Below are 19,288 nucleotides of genomic sequence, written 5' to 3' on the forward strand. Positions count from 1 at the left end.
AGAGATGCAAACCAGCCGGAAACCACTGGCTCACTGTGAGACAAGTTCCCTGGAGGCTTAGGGGGAAAGGTGAAGTCACACTTTCTTTGGGGGGCAAATTTGCATAAGTTTAAGAGATGTGTTACTTGTCCACGTAAACACTGAGCTTTCTAGAAGGATGAAAACCTTACCATCTGCCGCTTGTTCTCAATGAGGTTTGATCCGATGATTCCAAGGAATGATCCAAAGCCAAGCTGTAAGGCAACATAGCATTTAGGAAGACAATTAACCTGCCCACACACTCATTCCAGTCCGTGGCCATGATTCAGGACAGTGGAAAATAACTGGAGTGTAAATGTCAAAGCCACATGTAGCTTCTTCTACAAACACACTATGTACAATGAAAGCATATTTTCCCATTATTTGCAGGTTTCTCTGGTAGCCATGACTCACACTGAAAAAGAAGCTCATATGCCCCCAGACTAAAAGTAAAGGTCAACTATAGCTTTTTAGAGCCTCCCTGTTTCAATTTTAATATCCATTACCTAGCAATGTGACTGGTGATTCAGTAAGAGACATATAATGGGGAAAAGCACACATTAACATCTGATCTGTATCTGCTTTTTAAAAGAGCCTTCCACTCTGAAACATGGATTACAGAATAAAGGTTTGCAAAGGCAATTTTTGATGCATCAGGCATGCTAATCAAACTCAGGAAATACTTTAGAAATCAGCAAGCACCTTAACCCACACTAAAAAAAAATAGAAATATAAAAGAACTTTTTTGAAAGCCTGTATTTGTGGTTGGCCTGCTGCAATTTATGTTAGCACTTATTCACCTCTTTTTCCATCTCTGCTTCATTTATGGACAGAAAGCATTCATTAAAGGGTGAGCAGAAATGGCAGTGTAAAACCCTGAAAAACAATTTCCCTGTCTAAGTGGCTGGGATTACGGCTCACTGGAAAAGATCCCACTGCCCCCTCAGCCCTGCCATTAGTGGACCAAGCCTGCCAGTCTCAGCTGAAAATGATCGCTAACCAATAGCTATTGATGGAGATAGAAATGGAAGAAGTAAAAAGTGGTGAGGACGAACCAATTGACCTTGACACTCCTGGGCATCTGTTTCAACACAAGACTCTCAAGCTTTACATCCAGGCTGGGGAATATATTGAACCCAAGGATTGGATCTGATGGGGCCATGTCAAGGAACTAATTGTTTGCCTCAGGATCCCAAGAATGGAAGACTGAAAAGAAGCAAAGATTCCTTCTGCAGGACCAGCAACGATTCTTGGGAAACCAATGCTGATATGTGATGAATGAATCGCCCACCCTATCCCAGGCTACTGAGACTATCCTCCTGCAACAGTTGACATATACTGTCCTCCCACCCAATCTTCCCTCATGTATAACTAAGATGTGTTGTTGCCACAAAGCATACCAATGTAAACATGGTCATAACACTACCCTAGCTTACAAAGACAGTTCTTCTACTAATGTCTGTGCAATCTATGACTGACTAACCACTCAGCCACTTTCCTTGTCTGTAATATAGAAGGGACCACAGTAATGTTATCTTATAGAGCTTTGCAAGGATTAATGGAAGCAATACATGCAAATAACTTTTAACATAAATAATACACTCAAAGAACTTTGCATAGCACTTGATTTAAAGTAAGTACTGAGAATATATTGATTTGGTCTACATGTTAAAGCCATAAATTATTTATACATACATACATACATACATACATATATTTGGGGTTTTTTTTTCTCTGAGAAAGGGTTGCTCTGTGGACTTTCCTGGACTCACTTTGTAGACCAGGCTGGCCTCGAACTCACAGCAGCTACCCGCCTGTCTCTGCCTCCCTGAGTACTGGGATTAAAGGCGTGTACCACCACGCCAGCTAAAAGTACATTATTTTATGTGTATAGTTGTTTTGCCTGCGTGCATGTCTATGCATCACCTGTGCGCAGTGCCCTCCATGGCCAGAAGAGGGCGCAAGATCCCCTGAAACTAGAGTTATACATGACTGTAAACTGCCAAATAGGTACAGGGAATAATCAAACCCTGGAGGAGCAGCCAGTGCTCTTAACCACTGAGCCACTCTGCCCCACTATTACATTTTTAAAAGACATTTACATTTTTAAGAGTTTTATCTTTGTTTACACACACACACACACACACACACACACACACACACACACGAGTGCCATGGTGTGTGAGTGGAGGTCAGAGGAAACTTGAGTCATTTCTTTCGTTCCATCACCTGAGTCTTTGGGATGGAACTCAAGTTGTTGAGCTTTGTGGCAGGTGCGTTTATCTGCTCAGCCATCTCACTGATCCAAAAGACAGTTAGGTTTCGAACCACTCTAATGTGATGTGAACTGGGGAGGTTGTGTCACTGCTTCTTTTATTTCATAAACATGTCCATGTTTTATCTCCTTCTCCAATATGTTCCGTGGCTTTATTTTTATAGGAAGGAATTCTCTTTTTTGTTTTTTTATTATTTTATCAATTTATTCATATTATATCTCAATTGTTATCCCATCCCTTGTATCCTCCCATTCCTCCCTCCTTCCCATTTTCCCCTTACTCCCTTCCCCTATGGTTGTGGTTTAGGGGGACCTCTTCCCCCTGTATATGATCATAGGGTACCAAGGCTCATCCTGGTAGCCTGCTATCCTTCCTCTGAGTGCCACCAGGCCTCCCCATCCAGGGGATGTGATCATATATGGGGCACCCAGGGGTCCAGCTCAAACTATGGCACCAGCCAAGGACAATATGTGCAGTAAACATCGAACCCCTACCCAGATCTAGCAAATGGACAGGACATTCTCCACAGTTGAGTGGAGAGTGGGGACTGACTTTCACACAAACTATAGGAAGGAAGTCTATGAAGTATCTGTATTATGGCATTCCGAGCCACTTATAGCCACAATAGAAGGAAATTTGGATGCAAGTTCTCACAGGGAAAATATGGCCTTTAAGCAAATGGCTTCTCAGTTCCCACAGATACTCTCATACACCGTCTTTTGAACCTGAACAAGCTTTTCCCTAAGACAGCATAATAGCTAATAATTGCCTGTCAATTTGACAGAATTGAGAATCACCTTGGAAGAGGAAGATGTACTTCCATGAGTTTGAAGCCAGCCTGGTCTAAAAAAATAAATAAACTTACCTTAAAACAAAACAAAACAAACAAAAACCCTTATCTTCACCACGGAAACACACCTTTGGCTATGTCTGTGTAGGTGTTTACAGAAAGGTTTAACTGACAGAGGAAGATCCTCTTTGAGCATGCGTGGGACCATTTCATGGGCTGGGTTACAAACTGTCTATAAAGTAGGAAGCTGGCTGAGCATGAGCACTTGCCACTCTCTGGTCCCTGCCTCTGACTACAATGTGCTGAGCTGCCATGCCTTTCCCTGCATGATGGACTGTGTCCTCCATAACTGTAAGCCACTTTGTCATGAATTGTGTCCCAGTAACAAGACAAGTCATTAGTGGAGACCGAAGCAAAGAGACTGGTGATTTCTGACATTCTCAAAAAACTCTTTAATGGTAATGCCTGGAACACTCTCCTGAACTGGAAATCCCAGGCTCGTCTATTATTTCTCGATGCTTCCCATTCCATTCCTTCTCATTCCATCTCATTCCAGTGTAATTTAGTCCAATCCATTCAATTCCTTAAACCTCAACACAAGAGATATGTCAAATCGATAAGGACACATCACACCAGACCTCTAAGAACTCACAGTCTAGTGAAAGATACAGACTATAAATTAAGGACCACAGGGTATAAAAACAAAGCACTACGTGAACTAAGAATAATTCGTTCCAGACCATATCCCTGTCTCTGCTACTAATAACCCATGTGACCTTGGCTCAGTCTGCTAAACACTGTGCTTCAGCTTTCTCATCTATAAAATGGGAACCATGGGGCCAGTGAGAGAACAGCAGGGAAGGGCCCTAGGTGCCAAGCCTGATAACCCGATTTCAACCTCTAGGATCCATATTTTGTAAAAAGAGAACCAACTTCCACAAGCGGTCCTCGGGCTTCCTACACCAGCCTTGTGACGTGTCTGCTCATGTCCCCCACCGCACTTCCAGTACAACGTTGAAAATTAAATAAATAAATGTAATCTGAAAGCGCATTAAAGATGGAAGCCATAAAAGTATTTACCAAATCGTGATGTTGTAGGGATCAAATGAGATAAAATCTGTGGTGCCACTCGCTCAAGGTAGGCTGCTAAATAAAACGTACCTCTAAATTTCCATAGAAAAGAAGGCATTTTTTATGAGCTCATAGACTGCACGGAGTTCAGTAGGCAACGAACTAACATCTCTTGAGTGATGAGTATAAGAAACCACTTACCTAGATGGTAGGTGGGCAACCTCACCAATATTGTTGAAAGACCTTACATGTGAAGAACTTTCCATTAAAGGTGTACTTGTGCCCCACCTCTCCCAGCTTTGATTATAGGAATGATGTGAGTGTGGTAGTGTTACTCTCACTCTCGTGTGACAGAAGGAAAAGCAGGAGCTTTAGAGACATAGAAAACTCATGCCCTCTTACAGCACATTAATCTCAAAGCCAGGACTAGCCCTCAGATTCTCAAACAACTTCTCCCTCTTAAGGCCTTAGAGGTCAGTAGTTTTGGCGGTGCGGGATTGGGGGGGTTGTTAGTGTTGTTTTTAGGACAGAGTCTCACTATGTAACCCTGGCTGTCCTGGAACTCACTCTGCAGACCAAGCTGGCCTTCAACTCACAGAGACCTGCCTTTGCCTCCCGAGTGCTGGGATTTAAAAGCATGTGTGCTACCACATCCAGGCCAGTGTTCATAGACTAGTGAGTGACCTTGAAGCTTCAAGGGCGAAATGTTCTATGCAGGTATGGAGGGAGAGCCCAGGGGTGGAAACATAGAAAGGAGCCAGCAGTGTCGTGAAAATCAAATGCTAGCTCCCAGGGAACCTGAGAGATATCTCTGTGATTATGAGCACCAGCGTGATTATGAGCTTGGTCTCCAGCACCCACACGGTAGCTAGCAGCCACCTATACCTGCAATTCCAGAGGACCCAAGGCACTATTGTGATGTGGTACACAGACATACATGCAACAAACTCTCATACACATAAAGTAAAGACAACTTTTGTTAAAAAGGTAATGGTAGCTCCCAAGGCAAGGCACTCTGGGGTTCCCCATCAAGAGCTTCATGGAATTGGGCGATGTCTAGACCTTCAGGCTCCCATAGCTATTTCCCATTACCCGAAGGAATAGCTAGCTTTCTTTGTTTCGGCTGCTCTCCATTGGTCAAGTAAAAGGACAAATGGCTAGAAAGCAGAGTCAGATTAAAAGGTTTTTGTTTCGTTTTGTTTTGTTTTTTTATGGACAGGATTTAAAGTTTGAGGTTTTTGTTTTGTTTTGGTTTGGTTTGGTTTTTATTCTTTAGGCAAAGCCTCATTTTGTAACTCAGGTGACCTCAAACTTGTGTCATTCCTCCTGGCTTAGGCCCCCGTATGCTGGAATGACCAGAATGGGCCATCAGGCCCCCACTGAAGGGCTCTTTGGGGAATAGACTTTCCTACCTACTGGTATTTCCATCTCCAGCCCCAGACACTCAAGACGGAGGGCCAAGTAAATAGTGCTTGGGTATGTGATCAGTGGCACATCTTGTGCTCAGTCTATGATTTGGAGTTGGGTGTTGAGGTGGCATGTGATGCTGAGAACTGTGAGATTTAGGCTCAAGGAAGCCAGGCTACAGTGAGCAGAAGCAGTCTACAAACTATATATAACCTTGAGAGTCAAAAATCTCTGAAAACTAAAAGAATCTCCTGATACCTAATTTGGTGGTAAAGCTTGATCTTGAACTGATGTTAGTTTTCTTATAATCCTCACCCCACTTTCTATTAAAATTCATATGCCATGAAGGAACTTGATCATAAGGGCTTCTCAAACCCTTACTTGAATGCCAGAAGGTATCACTGTGATTTTCTCCAAAATTAAAGTCTAAATCCTGAAGCATATCTTGCCTAAGGAATTATGGACCTTTTAAAAAATATATTTTATTAATTTATTCATATTACATCTCAGTGGTTATCCCATCCCTTCTATCCTCCCATCCCTCCCTCCCTCCCTCCCTCCCATTTCCCCCTACTCCCCTCCCCTATGACTGTGACTGAGGAGGACCTCCTCCTCCTGTATATGCTTATAGGGTATCAAGTCAAGGAATTATGGGCCTATGGAAACAAAGGTAAATGAGAATATAGTCCAAAAGAGAACACAAAGCAAGATCTGAGTCTTTTCTGGGAACCAGGGGTGAAAGGCCTCAGTGGTACAGAGTTCAAAGACAGTAGATGACATTGGAGACTCCAGTAGCTTAGCAATGCTCCCATGGAGCAGAGTGATGGAGAGGGTTTACTGGAGACAATAGAGAGTGCACTCGGTAAACTGTAGGTGGCAGTATCGAGGCCAGGCTGAGGGCTTATTCGGGAGCTCTAAATGGTGTGCAAAGGGGCTAAAAAATGAAATAAAATAAATAACAGTGGAGGGTAGACACTCGTGGCATTACACAAGTATTGCTCGGCACATCAGGATTCAAATTTCATCCTTAAAATGTACACACTAAGTTTGAAAGTTACGTTTAAGAACAAACTGGAACTTTCTGACTGTCTGTTTAATTTACAGTAAAGCGCAACCCTGACTCTCCAGGGCTCCTGATTCTTTCCTAGGTGTTCAAAGTATCACTGGACTTCACATGTCCTTCCATCTCTTTACATAGTCTTTACGTGTGCAGGTAAAGAGAGCCACATGGGCCTGGAGAAGGTTCTAGACTACTGAATGTTCCTGTTGTCCCTGTCTCCTAATATCCTACTGTGACTCTTATATGGTTTTCAGTCAACTGACCCTCTACAAGAAATTGATAGGCAGATTTGGGCCCAGGGGTCCCACTCAAACTAAGCCACCAGCCAAGGACAATACAGGAGGTAAACTTTAAACCCCTTCCCAGATCTAGCCAATGGTCAGAATATTCTCCACAGTTGAGTGGAGAGTGTGATACGACTTTCTCACGTACTCTGGTGCCTCACATTTGACCATGTCCCCTGGAGGGGGAGACCTGGTGGCAATCAGAGGAAGGACAGCAAGTAGCCAAGAAGAGACTTGATACCCTATGAGAATATATAGGGGGACGTAATCCCCCTCAAGAACAGTCATAGGGGAGGGGAATAATGGGAAAATGGGGGGGGGGGAGGAATGGGAGGATACAAGGGATGGGATAAACATTGAGATGTAACAAGAATAAATTAATAAAAAAAAAAAAGAAAAAAAAAAAAAATAAAGGCAAAAAAAAAAATAAAAAAAAAAAAAAAAAAAAAAAAAAAAAAAAGAAATTGAGCAGAAAACCCCACCCCACCTCCACCCCGCACCTCCCCGCTTCTCTGTAGAAAGAAAACACCGGGCTCTGCAGCACAATAACACTGAGACCAGAGAGAGCCAGAAAGGCTTTCTTCACTGATCAGGGGGCCAACTCCATCTTGTGAGTTGCTTGGGAAACACATTTACAGGCTTCCTTCTCCAAGTCAGAAGAAATCTAGAGGAAAGGAGCGACCTTTTCGCCCCCGCCCCCCCCCCCCCAGTCTCCCAAGCCCTTTTCAGCTTTATTCAACAGCCTAGGCGCATGGATTTTTTTAAAAGACTTTCCAAGTAGAAAGCTTCTCAGGACACTTCTGAAATGGAACATGCCTTGAACATTTGATGACAGTAAATCTCATAAGCCAGTTTGTCTCTATCAGTCTTAATGGTTAAAAATCCTTACGTTTAAGCCTCTCCAGGCTGGCTCATCTTTAAAGAGGCACGTGTGCATATGCATCTTAGAATGATAGCAGTGCTTTGTAGGTCGGGTAGATGAGCTAACATGCTACTATAATATACCTCTCTGCACAGTAAACACCTCTTTGTATTTGCAATGCCAAAGGCCTTCATATTTAAATGAAATGTGTGCCATATTGTCTTCTAATCTAATACTTTCTCCATAATTTGCATTTTAAAGATTCAAATTCTCACGTATTATTAACACATTTGGTCATAATCAAGGGGGAAAACCCACTTGAGCTCAGGATAACATGAAATGTTTTCACAGATCCATACAACCATAATTTATATTCAAATGTTCAATTTGACAGTGCAGAGTCTTAAAATCCTCTTTTTTGTTTTACTGCTAAGTGTGTCTTATTGTGTTTGAGTTCTCTGTCTGGCCACTGGTCCCCTCAATTATATTTCCCTGGGGTGATTAGTAAAACATATATTCAGCTTTTATTACTTTTTTGGTCAAAGATTAGCTTATGAAAAGAATCCATGTTCATAGGGTCCACCAGAATCAGAGTCTCTGGGGATGTGGAGGTGAGACCTGCATTTTCCCCAGGCTCAGCACATCATGTGTACTCATACCTGGGTGGAAAAAATCACCACCGGCTGTAGAGTTTCTATAGTTACTCCCTAATGACCACACTATTCAATTAGCGAAGCACACCGCTCCCAGCCAAATCTGGGCTCTCAGGCATTTGCTGCTGCAGAGGTACAAGTCCTAATTGTATTTGCTATAACACGATCTGACCTATAAACGTAAATGGATTTTTTTCGACTGTTCAATCTGCTATCTTCTCTGCTTTGCTCTGTATAATTAAAACCCATTTTAAAGAAATGATCTACAGGCACTCAGAGAGCACATTTGTAAAAATTAGACCAGTGGGGGAGGGCATGGGGGAAATGCACAGTCCCTCTCACAGTGGCTCTCTTATTAATTTTGCTTTTAGTGACACACACACACATACACAGAGAGAGAGAGAGAGAGAGAGAGAGAGAGAGAGAGAGAGAGAGAGAGAGGGGGAGGGCTGGAGGGAGGGAGGGACGGACGAGGAGAGAGCAGAGAGAGAGAGAGGAGGGAGAGAGAGAGCTGAGAGAGGAGAAGAGAGAGAGAGAGGGAGGAGAGAGAGAAGAGAGAGATGGCCCCAACGGACGCCCAATTTCCAGTGCTAGCTGAACACACTCAAGGATTGAGTAAGAAAGTAATGAGTCTTCCTCCTTGTATGTATTCCCCTAGCCTCCCACAGTCAGTTATTCTACAAAGAAGGTTTGTACCAACATGAAAAATACCCTCCCTCCCCCCACAGCTACTCTGGATCTCAGCTTGAACATTTGCTCTTCAGTTGGTGATATTTCACTAATGCAGCTACCTGAAGCACACCAAGTCACACAGACCCTTTATAAAGTCATTTCCCAGCCACCAAAATGCTCTTCCTATTTCTCTCTCTCTCTCTCTCTCTCTCTCTCTCTCTCTCTCTCTCTCTCTCTCTCTCTCTCTCCTTTCTTCCCATCTCCTTTGCTTGCTTTTAAAAATAAAAGCCAACTCTGCTGACAGATGATTTTCTTGCCTCACCACAGGAAGTGGGCAGGGTGAGCTCTCACATCACATGTTTAACAAAGGGCACTGGACATCAACTGGTGTCTGTGAGACACCTGCCCTAAGCAGTGGGGAGCCCTACCTTCCCCCAAACTGCAAAACTTAAGCTTGAAGGAGGTTCAGCTTACATCAGACCCCACATCAGGCCTAGTCATCAAAAGGGCTCTTGAAGAGTGAGACTGTGGACTAGAATTGGTGACCTAGGCAACAGGCTCCAAGCTGGTCACTCGCAGTAATGGCTTGTTTAAAAGGCATCAACTATAACCTCTTCGCTTCTCTTTTAAGTGAGAGTGAAGACTTAAAATAACATCTGTTCTATTTGCTGTATTAATTTTTTAAAAATGAACTATTATTTCTACTCTAGCAGTTCCAATTCAGGAATCATTTAATGGTTATTAAAATAAGACTCAATCTCTAGACTTAAGATTTGGGGTTAAAGAGCATTAGTCATACTCAAAGGAGGGGCTTTTGTTTGTTGTGACAGAGTCTCACTATGTTACCAAGCTAGTAAATGAGACTATTTTTATGTAGCAAATTCCACTGTCGGAAATGGATTGCATGCCCTGCAGGGGAAGGAAAACAATCTACTGGACTATGAAAAGAATCATTAGAACTGATTCTTACTTATTGTTTATCAGAAAGAAGAAAGCAGAAGCTGCCTGGCGTGGTGGCACTCTGGAGGCAGAGGCAGGTGGCTCTCTGTGAATTCTAGGCCAGCCTGGTCTACAAAGCCAGTCCTGGACAGCCAAGGCTACACAGAGAAACCCTGTCTCAAAAAAACAAAATAAAACAAAGAATGAGAGAGAGACTGAGAGAGAGAGAGAGAGAGAGAGAGAGAGAGAGAAAAGAAGAAGAAGAAGAAGAAGAAGAAGAAGAAGAAGAAGAAGAAGAAGAAGAAGAAGAAGAAGAAGAAGAAAAAGAAGTTATTACTAATGTTCCATAAACAGACTGTCAGGGGCAGTTCTCTATCGCCAGGAGGGCCAGAGCATCATGGAAGGTATCCTTTGTGAGGAGGGCAAGTTCCAAGCATTGAAGGGTTAATGGTAGGGCCCTTTATGTATAAAGCAGATTATATTGTCTAGTTTGAACAAAATTAACACTAACAAAATGGACAAAAGACTTGGAAATCCTATTGAGATGTTACAAATTGACCCTGATAACAGGCGACCAGTGAAAAAAAAATGTCAGAGTTGATCCTTCTGCCTCCCATACAAGCTTTTAGTCAAACATGCTGTGCGAGCCATATTTTAAAATAGTCTAAAAGACCAGTGGCTCTGATGACAATTTAAACATGCCTGATTGGAAGCCAGCCAAAAATATTCACAAACAGCTCCTGGGCCATTTGAATTTGGGGTGCATAGGCATCGTCTTTAACAAAAAGCTTCACACATCCTGTAACCTTTTAGTGTTTGTATGAAAAATAGACGTTCAAGTTGGAATTTCATTTTTATCTAATATTGGACTTTTCATTTTACATGTTTTGTGAGTGTATGTGTGATTTACAAATGAATAAATATGCACATATTAGGAATACATCTTCCACACCTTTTCCGGATAAGACCCTTTTGCAAATGCATGCGTGCTGTTGGCCATAGAAAGTGAGGGTGCCAGTGTCCTCCTCACGTTCCAGGTAAGATCAGGTGGCCTCTATCACACACAGAAAAACAAACGCTGAGAGGCAGGAGCTTAGCCAAAATTAATGCTGCTAGAAAAGAGCATCGCCTAAAAGCAGAAAGCCAAAGCCCTAGACAATTTGATGATTTGTTCAGCATCCCAGTCCTAGGTAAGGGAGACACTGGGACTCTTCTAAGCCTCTGTTGGTTCTGTTTTTCCTAAGGAGAATTGTCTTTCTGTGTGCTCTCAAAGAAATAGAAAGAGGGAATCAGACAGAGCAAACACTATAAATTCAAACAGAACTGAAAACCATCACAGTAGAGTCACGAACTCTGTAGCCAGCAAGCTACAGAGGCCAACCTATGTTCTCTGTACTTACAATAACTCCTGGGTAATAACCTCCCACAGTCACATTCTGGGTCCTGGTAGTTGCAGCGAGGCCCACCGTGAGAATTAACACGGACACAATAAGCAAAGTCACAGTGACATAGATGGAGTTTCGCTTCCTCCTATTGAAAGCGCCTGTAAGAATAAAGAGACATTGAAATTGCTCATTTCGTATGGGAAAAGAAGAGAAAATTTACTAATAAGGTTTTTCTTTCCTCTCCCTATTGGTAACTGGGATATCTCTAGGGAGTGGAATTATGGTAAAAGAATGAAGCTTTCCATTTTGCAGTCATTAGGTGCCACTTTTCTAATAAAAAAAAATATGTTGCTTCTCTGAAAATAACAACAGGAGAAAACTCACCCGTTACATAACAGCAAAACAATTTTATGTTTTGACATTCTATAAAAGATGTGTCATACCCACTTAGTGGAATGTTTTTTAAAGATTATAAAAGCATATGATGAATAGGAAGTGTTTATATGAGAGGATTAAATGAAAATAGTTTAAAGCCAGTAGGTCGCTAAGAACCTTCTTTCTTAGAAGCTAGAGATATGAAATTTCATTTTTAGTGTAAATATCAGAACTGAGCCAGGTACTGACATTTTATTTTTCATTTATTTCTGACATTTGCTGCCTCATGCATAAACTTAAAAATGGTATGTTGACCAGATTTGTCACATAACAAATGTGTGTAATAAAATAAATGTTTGAAAGCTATTAGTCTACAAAGATTTGTATCAGCGGAGGTAGATGAGAAGGATTATAACTTAGAATTATCCTTATGTAAGGGTGACATAAATATAAATGGTAAGAAACCCATGCTACTGCTTAGGGCTTATCAGACATGATAGCTTTAAGCAATATATATATATATATATATATATATATATATATATATATATATATATATATATATATATATATATTATTAAGTCAGATAGAAAAATGGTATCTAGGCCCACTTTCCAATTTAAAATTTTTAAAGAGCCAAGCACTGCTCTATACTAGGAACTAAGTGCTGCCTTACATTGTGCAGGCATTTCTCTGGCACAAGGAAGGGGTCCTCAACAAGAAATATCCTGGAACATTTAACCACCTTGGAGTTCTCAGGGGGGAAAAATAGCCACATAGGCCACGCAACTAGGATTTGATTCTCCTGAAGCCATAAGGAGGCTAGGAATAAAGAAGCAGTGGGTATGAGAAATGCTTTAAGTATTGTGAATGGACCTAAAGAGAGCCTTTGCTTCTGCCTGTCTTAAGACCCAGGGTTCAGAGAGGCCTCACTGCACCCTATGCAAGCTGTGGAGTAGAGAAGCTGACCAGACTGAACCGCCTAGAGGAAAGGGAAAGAAAAGAGGAAGGTGGAATGAGGGATGGAGGCAATCCAGAGAGACCCCGGAGGCTTATTGATAGTGAGAGTTCATGGAGAGGAAGGGCTGTGGCTGTTCTCTCAGCCTCCTGCAGATACCTCTTTCCATAGAGAACAGTGTCAGAAAATGCCACCATGGGTCTTTCCCAGTGCGATCTTGGCTGAAGGCTCTGAGGGGAGGGAGGAGGAAGAGGCTGGCGGTCTCCTCTGACGCCATCCTTGAAACTGAGAGCTGTGACTCATCAGGTACAAGTCTAATACAATACTGTCCTCAGACTGTTTTACATCAAAATGAAGAAGCGGTCTGAGCTAGTATAGGCCTCTAACAAACACAAAAGCTCCACTCCCACCCCGGGGTGAGAGGGAAGTGGGGTTGTCAATGAGTCTGCTCTGCAGAGGGCTAGGAAGCCAGGCCCCCAGGCAGAAAAACAAAAAGGCCTAGGCACCTGTGGGATGGGGGTCCTTTGTTTGTGGTAGTTATCAGAGATGCAAATGACAACCTAATTGTTAGGAAACTAATGAACAAACACCAGCAATTTGGACTGCCTGGTTCTGGGATGGGCATAGAAGGGGTAAGGATGGGACAGGATGGACAGGGTTTTTGTTTGTTTGTTTGTTTGTTTGTTTGTTGTTTTGTTTTGTTTTTTTGTTTTTTCATCAACCTACAGGCTCCTTATCCTTTTTTGCTGCTGTCAGAGCACCTAAAGGATTTTGAAAATCAGGGTTCCTAATTCTATTTCATGACAGATATTTTGTGAATCTCCCAGTTGGTTCCACTGTGGGGCTCGAAGCTAATTCTACCAACATAGCCTCCTGTTTTTTGTTTTGTTTTGTTTGCTTTTGTTTTTGTTTTGTTTTGTTTTGCCTTTCTCTGCTCCCCCCCCCCCAATACACCAAGATCCTCTTACACAGAGACTGTGCAGCCTTAGAGATTAAATTGGAGGAGCATGTATGTCTGCATGATGTTTCTAATGTACTGCCCCAGTGACCTACTCATGCCTACTGACTGACCTTTAACCCTACCCACAGCCCTTGAGTCTTCTTTGCAAATATTACACTAACTCTTAAGACCACAGGAGCCAGGTTAGAAGAGTGACTCAGCAAAGCACATGGTGTCATTTGAAAGTCTTTTTCCCCTCTTTGCTTTAGAATCTGGATTGAAATTCAGTCCATTGAACAACCCAAAGATCCTACCAGCCTATAGGGGCCTGGTCTCCAGATAGAATTGGTTTTTGGATGAAATTGACAAGAAAAGTTGTAGGGTGCTAGTTAGACTATCCCCTGCTCTGCCAGTCACCCCTTAGTTTATATTATAAAGACCTTAATTACATAAAGTCAAGTGATTTTTAAGTGTACTTGGAGAATCTACTATTTTAAGGAACTCCTGGGTAAATTCTTTTTGAAATAAAGGGACATCTCTCCTTATTTGCCAGTGATTTCAATTTGACTTGTTACAGTTCATTTCTACCTGGAACAAGGCATACCTTACAGCACCCTGAAGGTGTGTCCAGGGATTCTAAAGGCAGATAAGTGTACGGGCTTAGGCCATTTGCCTGCTTGTTGCTTGATTTTAGACAGCAGGGGAACCCGGTTCTTACTAAAGTACAATTTGGGACTGGCCTTAGATGTTTCTGTGAGTATGGGGCCATCTTATTTAGGTTTTGTTTAACAGATTAATATATTTTTAAAAACTCGGACACTATGAGCTACTTAAAAACACCCTCAGAGAGCTGGAAACAGGGATGTTTGCTGTGTCAGATACACAGTAGCTGATAGTTACCAAATAAGCAAACAAGAGGCAACATCTCATAACTGTTTTCCTTCTAGTGAAAAAGTCTGCTGGAGGAAGTGTGCAAGTAAATTTGGCTATGTTCATAGAAATAACTTTTTAAAAATAGGGTACCCTCTGAAGGCTCCCCAGAACTGAAAGCTTTGTGGCTAATGTGTCAAAACCATAAGAGCTTCACCCCCTCCTGACTCCATCTACTTGGGACCAAGACTATTTCTATTTAAATACCTATTGCAACCAATAGCCCTGAGAATCCAAAATCTCCTTGTTGGCCTTGCCTGTTCCCCCAGCAGCCTCCCTGCAGAACTGCAGCAGCCCTCCCTCTCTGCAGTGCCCCACCTCTACCCTGGATCTGGAAGACTGTGATGTAGCTCTAGAGGCACCCAGTTATTGGCTGGCTTCACCCTTCCAGGCAGGATCAGCTCACTTCTATTCCAGTCCCTCTAACCAAAACTCCTCATCTGCATTTGAATCAGAATCCCTCCACCACAAAATTTACCTTAACCAATCAAGCGCCCCCTAATCACCCATTAGCTCAACTTCTAATGTCCTAGATGCCTTACTCAATACGTATATAAACTGTGACAGCAGGGTTCTTCCACAACTCATACGATGTCCACCAGTTCCAGGATTGTGCATCTGACAGGAGCCAAGCTGTGAGTTGCTTTAAGATAGGATGCTGCCTCTGCACACTTGTGCTTTACCTTGTACATATTTCTTGATAGCCCCCTCCTAAAAGAGAGCATGTAATCTTTATTGGGAGGTAGCCAAGATGCTCACTATCCTGCTGTGTACACTGCAGTGTTGGTGACAGGTTAATTCTCAGGCTCGAATGTTTGAGTCGATTAGGATTTGCTTACCTGAGTGAGCTTTGCTGCAGAGTGGATCTCAGAAGTCCCAGCCTTGAGCATCCCTGGAAACAGGTGGCTGCCTACACAAGAGCCTTATAATGCTCTGCCAGTCTCCCAAACGTTTACCTAAAGGCGCTGAAATCCACTACTATCACCTCTTTAGTAAATTATTCAAGACATGGAGATATCAAAAATGGCTCGATAAATTACAAATGTGTTGTTGAGGGTGAAGAAAATGCCTTGTTGTAGTAGCGGTGCATTAGCGCCTGGGGGCGCTGTTGCCAAAGTGGAGGAGGGGGGAGCTGAGCGATGATGAAGGGGCGCAGGAGTCCAGTTACTATATTCACAATTCCCAATGTCTGCTCCCTTTAAAGCCTTGGACTAACAACTGATCCCGAGCCAGGCAGCAAAAGTAGTGCGGGCACCTTGGTGCAGTGGTGTGTGTGTGTGTGTGTGTGTGTGTGTGTGTGTGTGTGTGTGTGTGTGTGTGTGTGTGTGTGTTACACTTTATTTGGGGGGACTGCAGTTGTGTCTTGCCTGTAAAAGGAATCCTCTCAGAAATGCTGCCCTTGGAGGCAGAAACATTAACCCACTCGGTCTCCTCCTTCCTTTAGTACAAGAAGGTGGCCTTGCCAGAGCTTAGTTAAGTAGGAGTATCCTAGATGCTGATTCAGGCTTGGGCTGTGGGACCAGCGCCAGGGAACTCCGAGGAGACTCCCCTGTCCAAACTGTGGGAATGTAGAGTTATCACTCTACTCAAGAATTTTCTAGTGACTTCAGCCTGTGTAATTTTACCAAAACGTCATTCGTGGTGAAGGTTCCTTGTCTATATGAGATCCATGACTCCCTTGCCTGCAGTACCAAACCTGGGCTGGCCAAGTCCACTCAGCTTCTTCCTGTTGCGCAGACCTTAAGAAAACTGCAGGACAAGCTGAGGTCCCCCACCCACCCCCGGGAACGCAAGCAAGAACTCTCTTCATCTTGTTCTGAAACCACAGAGCAGTGGCAAGTGGCAAGCCTTTGAGTTCTGGGCCTCCAATCCGCTCAGGCCCGGGCAGCCACAGGGCTCTGGGTGGGGAGGGCTGGTTTGCAGGTGGTTGTTGCACGCAGTTGGAATGGACGCTGCGGAACCAGGGCCCTCACGCATCCAGCTTGATGTCTGGGAGCCTGGGACACGTTAGCGCCACAGCTGGCCAAGGCAAGGAATACATTTAGTGTTCTGTGTGCCTGTATATGCATGGGGTGGGGCGGAAGGGCAGGGGGCGGGTGCTGGAGAATCTGGTACCGCTGGGCTCTAGGTTTGGACCCCAGTCTTTGGCCTCATTTTGTATCTGGTTCCAAATAACGATGACCTTACAAATGAAAAGCACGAGGCTTATACTGAGTGTGCCAAAAACACTGGAAATAGGAGTATTTCCGGCATCCAGGTGGTAACACTTTCAGGGGCCCTTTCCTTGAACGAAATTTGTTGCGACTGAGTCTTTGGCAGGCAGCAGAGAGCTCACGCTGGGCTCAATCTTTTTCCTGCCCCTCCCCCGTAGATGTTCCAGCAAATTCATCGGAGAAGAGCTGAGAAGACTGAATGGCAGAAATTCGGGACAGAGGAGTTTTGCAGAGTGTGAAGTATGGTAGAAAAGGCGACTTGGATTTGGTTAAAGTGTGTCCCGGGCACATTTTAAGATTACGTGGAATCATTGCTTGACAATCCTCTCCCGCTTTCCCAGACTCCAAATTATTTTCCCCTCCCAGCTAAATCACAGGGCTCAAGAAAGTGTCTAACAGCTAAAGGAAAGGTTGTTTCTTTTCTTTCTTTCTTTCTTTTTTTTAAATTCGTCTGTAGCTACTGAAAAGCACCCTAGAGAGACTTCCAAGTTGGTTCAAGACGGTAGCAGTCCCCTCGTTTTTAGAAAGGTGTTGAAAGGTGCCCCCCCCCATCATTCCGCTGAAGAGGAAAAGCGCGAATTCAGAAGATGCGCGGGCTTGCGCTGGGTCTTCTTTTCTCATGCTCCCCCCCCCCCCGACACACACACACACACACATTCTGCGCATTTGGAGCAGAGTTGGAATCAAATTCAAGGACTGTTGATCTTTCTGCTGCGTATGTCCGGGCTGGGCTGTCTTGACTGATTCCTTAGGAATTCCCGTCCCACTAGCATCCCCTTTTATTCTTCCCCCACCCCCATTCCCCGGGGTTTTACACTGTACCCAAACCGCCCCCGCCTCACGATCAGCTCCCCACCACCACAGGTCTGAATTTCAGGATAGCACCTAGAGAGTTGGGGGTGGGGTGAAAACCCTGCTTCTAGTATCATTAGTCGTGATCTTAGAAGTAATAAGGACTTTGCAAAGGAACATGGAATCGAAAGCAAAGGCAAAGGGAATGTTTTGATGCCCAGACAGCTGGGATTTACCACTGGCTGCAAGTCTATACGCACACGCACATAAACACGCACATACTCGCACTCTGGGCTAGGTAGGGATACTCCAGCCCTGGCTTGGCGCTCCAATCTCCGCGCATCACACTTATCACAGCTGGGCCGCTCTCTTGGGGCTCTGGTCCGCCTCCCAGACACTTGAGTTTGTGGGTCCCCATCTCCGTTGCCCTCTGGCTCTGGGGCAGCCAGGCACCGGCTGTCCGGAGGACAACGCACTTACCCTCTTACTGCTGCCGCCCGGAGGACAGGACTAGCGGCTCGACTTACCCATGGAATCGGGCAGGGACATGTCGCTGGACCGCTGCTGAGTCAGGGACTGATGCATGGTGAAAGCTGTCCAGTTGTCCCTGTCCCCAAAACTGCTTCAAGAGCCCCTGGCTCAGGCTGCCCCGCAGAGCATCCTATCCCTCCGCTACCTCTCTTGGTCTTTCCGAGCGCTGAGACTGACTGCCTCGGGTGGAGAGCTGCAACCTAAGTGCCGCCTCCCCCTCCCTTCCCCTCTTCTCCCTCCCTCCTCTTCTGCCTCCCTCTGCTCTGGGAGGCACCAGCACTGGCGTCCGTGCAACATCGTGCGCTTGCGCAAGACCCCCCCCTCGGCCTCCCCATCCTAGTTATCCACCTCCCAGCCTCCCAAGCCAGACAGGGAGACGGTTTCGCCCCTTGGGGCCAAAGCTGCACAGAGGAAGAAGAGAGAGAGAGAGAGAGAGAGAGAGAGAGAGAGAGAGAGAGAGAGAGAGAGAGAGAGAGAGAGAGAGAGAGAGAGAGAGAGAGAGAGAGAGAGAGAGAAGAGGCTTCAGCCTGGGGCCAAGGGCCCTTCTGTGTAGTTTGAAGAGGGTCTTGGGCACTCATCTTTTTACAAGATTTATAGTTGGGGAGGGGGACAGAGTCAGGGGTTAGGAGCTGGAGAATGCACACACAATGACACAGACAGACAGACACACACACACACACACACACACACACACACACACACACACACACACTTGTCCAGGTCTGATTTTACAGCTTCCAAAATGACATAATGGAGCTGGAGATGATCCAGAGAAGGGCCACTCTATAATCAAAAGGATGATGGTGTTGGGGGGGTGGGGCAGAATGCTTTATGAAGATAGATTAAACAAATGCGGACTCTTTAGTCTAGAACGATGAAAGCTGGGAAGGGATGTGACCAGAGTGTATAAAATTATGCAGTTAGAGACAGAGAACACAGCCTTATTCATCACAACTGAGAATTCTAGAACCAACAGACCCCTAAAAGCTATAAAGGAGATTCAGCTAAAGAAATCATGACACTGTATTGGTACCCCAGTTTAGACTTTTGTTCAAGGTGATTTTATATCAAGGTAGGCTTTTTAGACCATAGCAGCCATGCAAGGGAGAAAGAGGGATTATCTACAAACCCA

The 19,288-nt window shown here is 44.2% G+C and overlaps 1 protein-coding gene across 3 annotated transcripts in view; it reads right to left on the reverse strand.

Annotated features, from left to right (window-relative positions):
* The window catches only part of Tmem255a (transmembrane protein 255A), a 58,424-nt gene extending 39,987 nt beyond the window's left edge, over positions 1-18,437 (reverse strand). Inside the window, exons 1-3 of one of the 3 annotated variants that reach the window (XM_051142553.1) lie at positions 18,153-18,437; positions 11,433-11,575; positions 171-233 (exon numbers count right to left, since the gene is read on the reverse strand). In XM_051142553.1, coding sequence (XP_050998510.1) covers positions 171-233; positions 11,433-11,575; positions 18,153-18,210 — 264 coding nt within the window. In that variant the 5' untranslated portion in view covers positions 18,211-18,437. The remainder of the gene's footprint in view (positions 1-170; positions 234-11,432; positions 11,576-18,152) is intronic. The other 2 variants (XM_051142552.1, XM_051142551.1) reach the window with 2 other exon arrangements.
* Positions 18,438-19,288: the final 851 nt, after the last annotated feature.

Source organism: Acomys russatus, chromosome X (assembly GCF_903995435.1).
Source record: "Acomys russatus chromosome X, mAcoRus1.1, whole genome shotgun sequence".
In the NCBI taxonomy this organism is placed as follows: domain Eukaryota; kingdom Metazoa; phylum Chordata; class Mammalia; order Rodentia; family Muridae; genus Acomys; species Acomys russatus.